This window comes from Pseudorasbora parva, chromosome 8 (genome assembly GCF_024679245.1).
Source record: "Pseudorasbora parva isolate DD20220531a chromosome 8, ASM2467924v1, whole genome shotgun sequence".
Taxonomy (NCBI): Eukaryota; Metazoa; Chordata; class Actinopteri; order Cypriniformes; family Gobionidae; genus Pseudorasbora; species Pseudorasbora parva.
Genome location: NC_090179.1, coordinates 20852240 through 20864534, shown reverse-complemented (window position 1 = coordinate 20864534; position 12295 = coordinate 20852240). Strand labels below are relative to the sequence as shown.

The window sequence follows — 12295 nt, the reverse complement described above, 5'->3', positions numbered from 1 at the left end:
TTTTTGAATGTCAGAAATGTATATTTGTGAATGTTGAGATGTTATATTGGTTTCACTGGTAAAAATAAATAATTGAAATGGGTATAAATTAGTTTTTTGTTAAGTTGCCTAATAATTATGCACAGTAATAGTCACCTGCACACACAGCTATCCCCCTAAAATAGCTAAAACTAAAAACTAAAAACTAAAACTTCCAAAAATATTCAGCTTTGATATTAATGAGTTTTTTGTGTTCAATAATAAAATTAATCCTCAAAAATACAACTTGCCTAATAATTCTGCACTCCCTGTAGTGCCAATAATTCTGACCACAACTGTATACAGTATAGAGGCATTTTAAAATTTAAAATGGAGGTCTCTTACATGAGAATTATCAACTCTGTCAGGTTCTTCCACTGTGCAGCCTTTTAAATGCGCCAGACTATTAAATATTAAGTTATTTTAATCTTAGCAATGTATGTCTCATTTGTCTTCATTAAAAAATTGATTTATTATACAGTATTATGCCTCTACAGGTAATGAACCTGTTAACTCTATTTCTGCATCTATTTCTCTCTCTGTATGTCTGTCTCAGGACGGGGTATTATACAGTGTATAGGCAGGTGTATAGTATGGAGATGCAAACTGTCTTCAGGTGCTGTCCAGGATGGATGCAGAGAGGGGAAGAGAGAGGCTGTCTTCATAGTGAGTATCATAACACAGTATGTGTGTGCGTAATGGATACAGAGTATCTGAACAGTGTGTGTTATCTACAGGAGTGTGTTCTTCTGGTACCTGCTTTAATGGTGGGAAGTGCTCTGAGATCAGGGATCAGCTATGTCAGTGTCCTGAAGGGTTCGAGGGAACACGCTGCCAATACGGTAAGTCTTTTGTGCCGTTTGAAGGGGTTGAAGTTTCAGCGCATGAATGTTCAGTCACAGTGGCTTATTTAAATTTTGAATGTACAAGAATGGGTTCTGTGGTCATATTTTTTGTCTGCTGCATGCAGGTCAGGCTGTCTGTCTTTACACATTTTTACATTGTATATTTCTAAGGGGAGATTAATTGGTGTCTTTGAAGCCTGATTCCCTGGAATTTCTCCTCCCACATTGTCTGTCCACCACCTGTGAGTGCACTAAAGTGAGTTTTCCCAGGCAAACGTCACTTTGGTTTGTTAGATTCTCATTTGTCCCTGCCCCTCCCGGTTTGTTTTGACAGCACATGTGAGGTTTTCACACTGTGAGGTGTCGAATGAGTGTATGTCTTCCGGTTTAACAGCATTTTTCAGAGTTTGCCTACAATTGAAATCAGCAGAGTAAATATGCCTTTGAGCATTCAAGCAGCCTCACACACTGCTGTGTTCTTGCCTTAACAGTAAACCTCTAAGTTTAGTCAGAGATTTTTGAGTGTGTGATCTGCCTAAAGCAGCTTTCCTCCTGCGGTTTTGTGTTGAGATGGCGGTTTGTGCTCCTAAAATGCTTTCTCAGAGTTTCTAAAATTAAAATTTTCTTCTGCATGTCCGTAACGCAGAATCCTGATGGCTAAACAGTACGGCAGTGAAATGACTGAGATGAAAAATGTCTTTTCCATGTTGGACTGGTAAACCCATTAAGCTCATTTGACTCAGAGACTGTGTTGTGGAAGAATGTTTTTACAGTGCTCTCTTTCAATAGACTCTGCCACTGTAGCCCAGGACATGCTGTAGCTCAGCTGGCCTTTCCTGTTTGACTGATTTGCTGTGTTTAAAGGCCACTGGTGGTCACCTCACATTTCTGAGAGAGAGAAAGCAGGGAATACTATTCATGGAATATGAATGGTAAAGGAATAGTGTACCGTGTTGTTCTTCTATGGAACCAAAAATTTGATGTTCAAACTGATCTTTTTCATATAATAATAGTGAAGTGACCAGGAGCTGTCAAACTCCAAAAAGGAAAAGGCAAGTTTATTTGTATAGCACATTTTATACACAATGGCCATTCAAATTGCTTTTGCATAGAAATGAATTAAAATTGTGATAACATATGCATGAGAAATAAGAATACTATGGCATCACAAAAGTATCATAAAAGATGTGGAGAGACTAATATTATAGTACTTTTATAGTGTTTCTTTTTTTAAACCATTTTTGAAGCTTGACAGTTGACAGCTGCTCATGTTTTATACAGTGTAAATATTATTCAAAATAAATCCATTTGTGCTCCACATGAGAAAAATTGTAATGAGCTTATAAAGACAATGCCTAACTATGTTTTTATGTTTTTTGAACATTACATATAAACATGGGCGTCGGAACCATTGTGTGTGGGTGGGACAAGACCCATCCACTTTTTAAGATCAATGATATTGGACCCACTCACTTTTATCGTCTCTAATTCAGCACATATCTGTTTACCTTGGCTACCCCTTAACCGAGAAACTTATTAAGAAACGGATTATTAAACACATGTTAAACGCTTTATTTCCCCTTTTCTAATATTTTCCTCATTTTTATTGAAAATAAATACCTTTCCGATCTGATATGTGATGGTGAAAGGGAGTAGAGGGAAGTGTGGCAAAAGGCGGATTCGAACCTATGATCGATTTGTGTCAAAACTTGATGCCATGTGTCTTACCCCTATAGCCACGGTAAATAATTCAGTGATTTCTGTAATTTTGTCTGGCCCAATCAATAGTAAACGGCAATTTTTCTATCTGGACATGGAGCATAAAAAACATGCAACTTGTTCATTATCATTATCTGTGAAACTGTTGATTCTATGGCAGTTAAATGAATATAGTCTTTTTATTAGACTATTGGTATTGACTGGTTTGAGGTCTTTTTTGGTATAGGAAAGGGATATGGCCTTAAACGCACCATAATGCAGGAAATCACATCTATGAAATATTTTTTTTCTGGGGGAGAACCCCCAGACTCCCCACAAAACAATTTCCCCACCTATAATATTTAGCCTTAGCCACTACTGACCCACCCACTTTTTCTTTGCTTTCGACGCTCATGCATATAAACACAAAATTGTATCCTAGAGATATTTTTTATGTATTTGTTAGAGGACAATTTAATTGATCTCTTTAATAGTTCATGAAATGAATGGAGACTAAATAGATATTTTATCAAATAGTATTAATTAGTGCTGTCAAATCAATGAATCACATTAATTGCATCCAATATAAAAGTTTTTGTTTACATAAAATGTGTGTGTACTGTGTATAATATATATAAATACACACACATGCATGTTCATTTTTATTTATAATTAATATTTATATATAATATAAATTATATAAATATATATGCTGTATATATATTTCATGTGTGTTCTCAAATATACATAATTATACACAGTATACACATTTATTATGACAAACTTTTATTTTGGATGTGATAAATCACAATTAATCAATTTGACAACATTAGTTGATTTAAGTCTTAACATTGTTTCAGATTTTTCTCCTAAAATTGCTTAGAAGAAATGAAAATGCACAATTGTTGACAAACAGTATAAAGCTATACAATTAATTTAATCAGATCTAAGATCATTTGTTCTTGAAGTCTTTGATGAAGGTTGCAAAGGTCTTCATTTACTTTTAAAAGAGATTTACTTTTATTTAAGATTGTGTTATTCTTCTAAACAAGTGTATTCCTGGGTTTGAAGAGACTCATGGGAAACAAGCTCTTCACTGTCCATTACTGCAACTTCCCTGTTTACAGGTTTACAATATGTGCTGAGCGGACAGTGTTTAAAGATGTGTCTGTGTGTACTGAGTGTGTTACAGTTTGCCTGAGGGTTTCCTTTCCTCCATCTTGTTTGCTCTATGCTGGAGTTAAGAGCTACAACCCCATTGAGGGTCCTGACTCTACATACTTCACTGGAATACCGCAGAGTATTGAGGAGTTCAAGAGTTACTGATCCACAAACAACTTGTTTAGGCACCCCTTTAAACTGGGTCACATATCATACATTCTTTGCATGGACACACACAGATAACCATGTATTATATTCTTAGTCCAGTTGACATCTTTACCTAACCTAGACATAGCCTGTATTGAATGCAGAAAGGCATTTACATTTCATTTTAAGGAATAGTGAAAAAATACATTCAAACTTCAGTCTTTAAAATATCTTCTTTTGTTTTCCACAGAAGATATAAAGTTATACAGGTTATGAATGACATGATGATGAGTAAATAATAAATAAATAAGTAATAGAATTTTCATTTTTGGATGAACTGTCCCTTAATCATTCATAATGTTACACAATTTTGATATTTCATGTAATAAGTATAATGTCATAGCCAACATATAAGCATTTAATATATATATATATATATATACTGTAGTCTTGGAGGACAACATTGGGACAGCATTCTGAAATAACATTTAAAATAGTCATGTCACCTTAATTTATATAGTGCTTTACCGGGATAACAGAAAAAGATTGCAACATTGTTTTGGCTGTACAGCAGATCTAGAAGAAAATAGTGTCGTGGTCCAGATTAAGTAAATTCAGTGATGGTTCATTTCTGTTTATTTAGTGTCCCCAACTAAGTAAGCCAAATAATTGTTAGCTGCAGTACTACTGTCACATAACTGCTCTGAAACACACAGGTTGAGGATCCAAATGTAGTCCTTTATCCAGAATCGTAAATGCATAACAAGCACAGGGTCAAACACACAGATGAGCATTAGGCATAGGCAGTGTTGGGGAAGTTACTTTTAAAAAGTAGTGTTTGCTCGTTACTCGTTACTTTTTTAAAAAGTAATCCGTTACTTTACTTAGTTACCCCCTTTGGAAAGTAACTTTTTATGTTACTCGTTACTTTTACGTTACTTTTATGTTGCTTGACTTTGGGCAGAACCCAATATCTGTTCCTTAATGTGTAGGCCTACATAAAGTTATACTATGGAGGACATAACAGGTATTTCTTTTTTGCTCTTTATTATAAAAAAAAGTATCAATAAGCTCCTTAAGAACAACATGGTAACCTCAAAATTGGTCATATGTGTCAAAATAAAACATGCATGCCTCATCTAAATCCAACAGAAAAAAATATAACTTAAAAATGGCTTGATGTCGATGGCTTGTGTAAATAAAATAAAATAGCAAAATACAGTTTAGAGGCAAAGACATTTTAGCCAAAATAAAATCAAGCACAACTTATAGCATGACTAGCCTCAGAATTAAAAAGGCTATGTTAACTGAATATGCTGGCCCTACTTCACAGTATGATGGGCAGATAGAAAAGAGGATATTAGGCATAGGCTTGAGTTGTCTATAGCATGGGTGGCAGGCAACCTATTCCACATCAGCACAAAATGGGTGATTTTACCTCATCAGGAGCAGTCTTTCAAAAAGTTTATCTGAACTTATCTGGCTCTTCTGGGGGTAAGCACAAGGCCTGATCTCATGTACTCAAGTACCTCTGAGTCTGCACTAAAGGCCATTGCGTCTTCCTCCTCCTCACCAAAAGAAAAAAAGTCCTTTTCATAGGCGCTGCTGTGTGCGGCAGCAGCTCTGTTTTTATTCTCAGCCGGCTCTGCATCATGGGGTAGAATGCGACACTCCGCGATTAGCAGCCCACGCGCCGCTTCTCTCCGGTCCACTCCACTTATCCACCGAACTTTAAATTTTGCCAATGTCAAGGCAGCCAATAAAGCTTCCCTGCTCTCCAACACTGGTGCGAATCGCGTCTTGATAGCCTAGGACGAAACGTACCGTGTGGAGCTTGTAACTATTGCGCAAGTGTGCAGATGGCAGTGTCGCTGTTAAATCTTACCATGGGAAAAGTAACGTAAAGCTGAATTGAAAAATTAACTACGTTTCGTTACCAAATTTTCAGTAGTAGTGCGTTACACTACTTTTTGCCCAAAAAAGTAGTTACGTTACTGTAACGCGTTACTTAGTAACGCGTTACACACAACACTGGGCATAGGCAACAGGCAGACAGGGGCATCTGCATACCCAGCCAAAAGATTCACAACCATAAACGGAAATTTAGACTAGTGTTCAGAATTGCAGTGTAACGACAAACAAGACTTAGCAAAGGGCTTATAAAGAGTTTACACTGGTGGAAGTGATTAAACCAGGGTTGCCAACTCTCACGCATCTGGCGTGATTCTCACGCTTTCAGGCTCTGTCTCACGCTCTCACTCCGCCCAACTCAATCTCACGCCAAATTGCCAAACCTGCTTTTGATATTAAACAAAGCTATAAGCTTTAATTTTTTTAAATGTGTTTTAATGAAATTCAAACAATAAATAGCGTTTTGGCGCTAATGTGGCATAATGTTAAAGCCAGAGGCGTTGAAAAGCGGAGTTGCAGGCTCTCGTCTCCCTGCGGTGCGCGCTGGTCACGTGGCCCATGAGCGCTCAATACTTCTAGCGCTGTGCCAATGCATTTAAATGGCTTAAGCGGATACACAACAGTTTCACCATATAGATGTTTGCTGCAAGTTTTGGTAAACAGTACAGCATAGTGTTAGTGTTTATTGATTATTAAGTCAGCCATATTTACAGGATCGTTTTATTATGGAGAGTGATAGAGATGCAACATTGTTAACATTAATGTTATTCTTGTATTTAGCCCTCAGGTATTCCTTACTAATAGGTCACACTCATACTCATTAAATTATATTTATTGAATATTTTGAGGAGGTCTTTTGGTACTAAATACTATTTGTGCAACAATTATTTTCAATAAATGACCACTTAAAATATTTTTCTTCTAATATTTGTATTTCTTCTAAAATTTATATTACAATTAGTGTAGTAATTAATATTAAAATAGAGAATTCCAATTCAAAAAGGGAAATTAGAGTCATTTTGTGGCTAAAAAATATTAATGTTTATTTGTAATGCCATTAGGTGCCTTATGGCTCTTTAATAAATATACATGTATCTAATCTAGTTGCTCAAAAATATATTGCAGTCTTTGCATTCTAATAAATATTTAGATATGATGATCAAACACTAGATTTCTTTAAATGTGAAATTTCAAAACTTAAATAACTTGCATCCTAATCTTTTTAATGAATAATGATACTTATATAAGCAGTCACAAGTGAATATTAAGGAATGGCACATATAATTTGACCCAAGAAATCTTTAAACTAGTGCCAAAACAAACATATTATTATGTACAGTATATATACTAGATATAAACTGATACTGAATCAAGATCAAAAGCATTACCCGACCCCCCCCCCCCCCCCCCCCCGGCCCCCAAAAAATCTCACTCCAACCTGAACTTAAAAGTTGGCAACCCTGATTAAACAATAATGAGTCCAGGCAATGGGTTATGGGAATTGAAGTTCATGATGAGAAAGGAAGGGAGAAGAGAAGAGTTCCCTCTGGTGGCAATTATGGGCAGTCCAGCAGATGGATGTAACAACTACTTACAATTTTTGGCTGGCTGTAGCAACCAATCAGAACATCATCTATGGTCCCATTAAAGGGTTAGTTCACCCAAAAATGAAATTGATGTCATTAATGACTCACCCTAATGTCGTTCCTCACCCGTAAGACCTCCGTTCATCTTCAGAACACAGTTTAAGATATTTTATATTTTAGTCCCAGAGCATATGCAGTCAATGCCCACTTTACTGTCCATGTCCAGAAAGCTAATAAAAACATCATCAAAGTAGTTCGGATCGCGTGTCAAACTGCCAAACTGCTAAAATCACGCGACATTGGCGATCCGAATCAATTCACTGATTCATGAACCGTTTGAATCTTTTTTTTTTTTTTGAGGAACACGGAAGAGAAGACAATGCTGAATAAAGTCATAGTTTTTGATATTTTTGGACCAAAATGTATTTTCGATGCTTCAAGAGACTCTAATTAACCCACTGATGTCACATAAGGACTACTTTGAGGATGTTTTTATTCCCTTTCTGGACATGGACAGTAGCTAAAGTGGGCATTGACTGCATATGCTCTTGGACTGAAATATAAAATATCTTAAACTGTGTTGCGAAGATGAACGGAGGTCTTACGGGTGAGGAACGACATTAGGGTGAGTCGTTAATGACATCAATTTAATTTTTGAGTGAACTAAACCTTTAAGAACCTTAAACATTCATACAACCTTGCCATTGCACAAACGTTTCTATATAGTGGAAAAGAGTTCTCCACTATAAAACCCAATAAAACATTATTTTGTGATTTGAAAGGTTATTTGGTGAGCCCAAAACACTTCTATCTTCTATGGCATTGTGGCACAGACTTCTGCATAAGCAAGCACCAAAAATGTAAGGTTGTTGGCCAATATTGTTTTTCCCCTTCTGCATGGCCTTGATTTTGCCAGTAGAAAAGAAAATTATTTTCAGAGCCAGAGAAAGTTTTAATGAAAGATTTTTCCTCAGAATAACCTGTCCTTATCAGTCATGCACAATGAGACCCGGAACAGTTATTAAGAAAGACGAGTCAATAGTTTTTCCAGTTTTCCACTTTCCCACTGCTCTATTTGGTGTCTTTGTCCTTCAGTTCACTCACGTTCTCTGAACTAAAGCATGACATGTTCTGATCCAGCACAAATATATCTATTAGTGCAACGGCTGCAACCTTTGACTGAGCGGTCTGTAAATTATGATTGAGGTCCTCAGATAGATTACATGTTCAAAAGTTTCCTTATCCAGAATGGCCAGACCTTTCAGTTTAAGTCATACTGACATATACTCCATGTGCTGGTTTGGTGAGAAACTCACATTTCAACAAGAACTTTACTGCTGTTGGAAGCTCTGGCAGACTGGACTGTTGAAACTGAAATTTGGTCTGTGGAGTTGAAGGATTATTGCACGGCAGACTCTGGCAATGAAATCAGAGTCCTTAAGAGTGAGGAGTGAATTTCCTGGTCAATAGGTTAGGCCTATATCTTGCTGTTGAGATAGGCTCGAGGAAGCAGTGAGTATGGCACATTTAAAGTATTATTCAAGTGAGAACGTAAGAAGAAAATTAATTTAACATCTCACTCAGCAGGTGATCTCAGAAACCAAATCCTGCAGTGGAGAAACATGAACCAGTTGTGTGTGTGTGTTGGAATGTTCTGTTGCTTTTAACACGAAACCCTCTACACCCCTAAAGTTCTGTCTTTACAAGTTATTGAAGGCAAATTTGTATTGTGTATTAATGATTCATGAAATTTAATGTAGACTAAGGGTCTGTTTATACTTGTAGTTTGGTTTGCTTGCTTCGCTTGGCCCAGACCAATAAAAACAAAACATTTAGACCGCTTGGCATTTTAACACAGAAGCTAAAGGCACAGGGATATGTTCTCAACCTGATTGGCCAGCATTTATTTCTTTTATTTCTTGACGGAACTTACCGGAAATCCAAACAATGCTGTCCGCTGAGGTAAATGCTCTCGTTGTATGAGCGTAGCCTATGATGGTATTTTGACCGGCTGAGAGCTCGTGATGAGCTTATACATTGTGTAAAGGAGTATAACCCTACCAGTCTCTCTATAGCTGGCTATAACCCTACCAGTCTCTCTATAGCTGGATATAACCCTACCAGTCTCTGTATAGCTGGCTATAACCCTACCAGTCTCTCTGTAGCTGGATGTAACCCTACCCATCTCTCTATAGCTGGATATAACCCTACCAGTCTCTCTGTAGCTGGATATAACCCTACCCATCTCTCTATAGCGGGCTATAACCCTACTAGTCTCTCTATAGCTGGATATAACCCTACCCATCTCTCTATAGCTTGATATAACTCTACCAGTCTCTCTGTAGCTGGCTATAACCCTACCAGTCTCTCTGTAGCTGGCTATAACCCTACCAGTCTCTCTATAGCTGGATATAACCCTACCAGTCTCGCTATAGCTGGATATAACCCTACCAGTCTCTCTGTAGCTGGATATAACCCTGTAGCTGGATATAACCCTACCAGTCTCTCTATAGCTGGATATAACCCTACCAGTCTCGCTATAGCTGGATATAACCCTACCAGTCTCTCTGTAGCTGGCTATAACCCTACCAGTCTCTCTGTAGCTGGATATAACCCTACCAGTCTCGCTATAGCTGGATATAACCCTACCAGTCTCTCTGTAGCTGGATATAACCCTGTAGCTGGATATAACCCTACCAGTCTCTCTATAGCTGGCTATAACCCTACCAGTCTCTCTGTAGCTGGATATAACCCTACCAGTCTCTGTAGCTGTTGGTAAAACAGAGAGGAGATGGGGTTCTAGTGTCTGTAACAAACTGTGAGGGGCAACACTCTGTAACTATGACGAGAATTGGTATGCTTGAGCATTTTGTCCTTTTTAGGGTCGCATCTTGTGACATCATGTCCCGTTTCTGGTGAGTTTACATGTCTTTGGTCCATGTTGTGTTCATATTTAATTAGAACTGCACCAGATTTTGGAAGTCAACACTGGATAGACACATCTTTTCAATGGTCCCGGCCCCCTTGTTTTGGGGGCACCAGGGCAGCATTAGAAGAGATTAAAGTACTATTTTACTGTGTTTCTGATCAAATAAATGAAGTCTTGGTGAGCATATAAGAGACTTAATAAACCTCTTACTGACCAGATTTTTAGAGCCCAGGCATCTTGTTAGGTCTTAAAACACAGCTATGGCTATATAGTTTGTGTATCTTCCTATTTAATTACCAAAATTGTTGTGATTTGTTTTCTCTTCATAATTAGTTATTTTCATGTAGACAGTAAAGCACCTGTAACTTAATATTTGAAAGAATATTGAAACATCCTGTTGGTAGCTGTATACAGATCATCTGTTAATTGCAGAAACGCGTAATTAATTTGCAAATGCTTGCCAGATGTTCCAAAGTCCCTTTCTGTTTGAAAAAGTCATGCTTGAATGTGAGGCCTGGTTTGGATATGTGTGTTTTATGTAGGATAATACAGGGGCAAATGCAATGATGTGTGATCACTATACAACAGAAGACACATTCCTCTACACACTGAGAGAGAGAGCAGACATAGTGGCTGTACAGTTACAGTATACACAAAATTTATTTTTCTCTGACAGGACACACAGTTTGCATAAACGTTTTGTAACTGCTCTGTCTAAACCATTAAAGAGGATCTCCCAGTGAAAGGACAAGGGATATTCATGAGAAACCGCAGCTTTTCTTCGAAGCATTCATAACCATGAGAGATAACCAAATGACTTTACCATGCATTGAGAAAAAGTAGAAAAAAGGAATGAGAAAGTATGAAAATACACAATCTTTATTGTGTTATGTTTCCTTTGGGACTCATTAGTGTATTTAAAAGCAGTAAGAGTGTTTTACCTTAAATTAAAAGGTCTAACTGTGACAATAATCCTCTTATTCACTTCTGAGGGGGGAAAGACACTATGTCGGGACCTTGTGAGGTCTTGTCAGCTGTCGTCTGCAGAACGCATCAGGCGAGTTGTACCGCGGCCAAACTGAGATCCCAGAAAAGATAGCTATGGTTATTAGATTTCCGTTCACCTGATCGCTCTGGCCCAGAAATTATGGCCATCAGTTAATATGTAATACTTCTCAAATGGAAGTAAGAAAGTGATATGTTTTATAAAGCTGAATGAATTAATGGATTGTCAAAAATCCCATACATTGAAGGAATCATGGGAGGAGTTTTGGGAGCTAGGCCATTCTGACTTGAGCCAATAACCAATCAGAACAACCCAGCAAATAATAGTGTAGCAACATGCTGGCAAACACACAGAATACCTTTGCAATGTGGTGGCAAAATTTGCACAAAATAAAGTACCTATTTTTTTTAAATAGGAACATACAATATTTTGCACATATAAAATATTTTGAAAGTATATGCATATTTTTAAATATTTTAATTTATTTGTATATTTTACATTTTATTTTCTTTATATAAAATCCTATACTGAATACTGTCAATTCCCCTTTAAAATTACAAAACACTATATAATAAAAAAAACAATATTACGGCAGACGTGTATCACTGTAGTAATATATGTCTGTAATGTAACACGTTGTTTAAGGTGCACTATGTACAACATTTTCAGTAAAATATCTAAAAAAAACTAGGCCAGTGTTATATATACTTACAATATCCCAAATTTTTCCAATTATTTGTAAATCGTGAGAAAATTGCTTTTTAACCAAGGAACCGGGACATCAGAGGGATAGTGTGCAACAAGTGTAACAGCAGCCGCCAAGCGAACGCACAGAGTAACATCAAAACATCATAACATCATTTTAAACACACTCAAATGTATCTAATATGATAAAGAGAGCTGCGTTACCTCATACTCATGACTGGAAAAGCGGAAATGGTGCCAGCGACTGTGTCCTGTCATAATTAAAGTCCCACCGCTCGCGAGCCGCATT

The 12295-nt window shown here is 37.1% G+C and overlaps 1 protein-coding gene across 2 annotated transcripts in view; it reads left to right on the top strand.

Annotated features, from left to right (window-relative positions):
• The window catches only part of egfem1 (EGF-like and EMI domain containing 1), an 89276-nt gene that overhangs the window by 8188 nt on the left and 68793 nt on the right, over positions 1–12295 (top strand). For both annotated transcript variants that reach the window (XM_067450328.1, XM_067450327.1), the window contains exons 3-4: positions 575–684; positions 756–860. In XM_067450328.1, coding sequence (XP_067306429.1) covers positions 575–684; positions 756–860 — 215 coding nt within the window. The remainder of the gene's footprint in view (positions 1–574; positions 685–755; positions 861–12295) is intronic.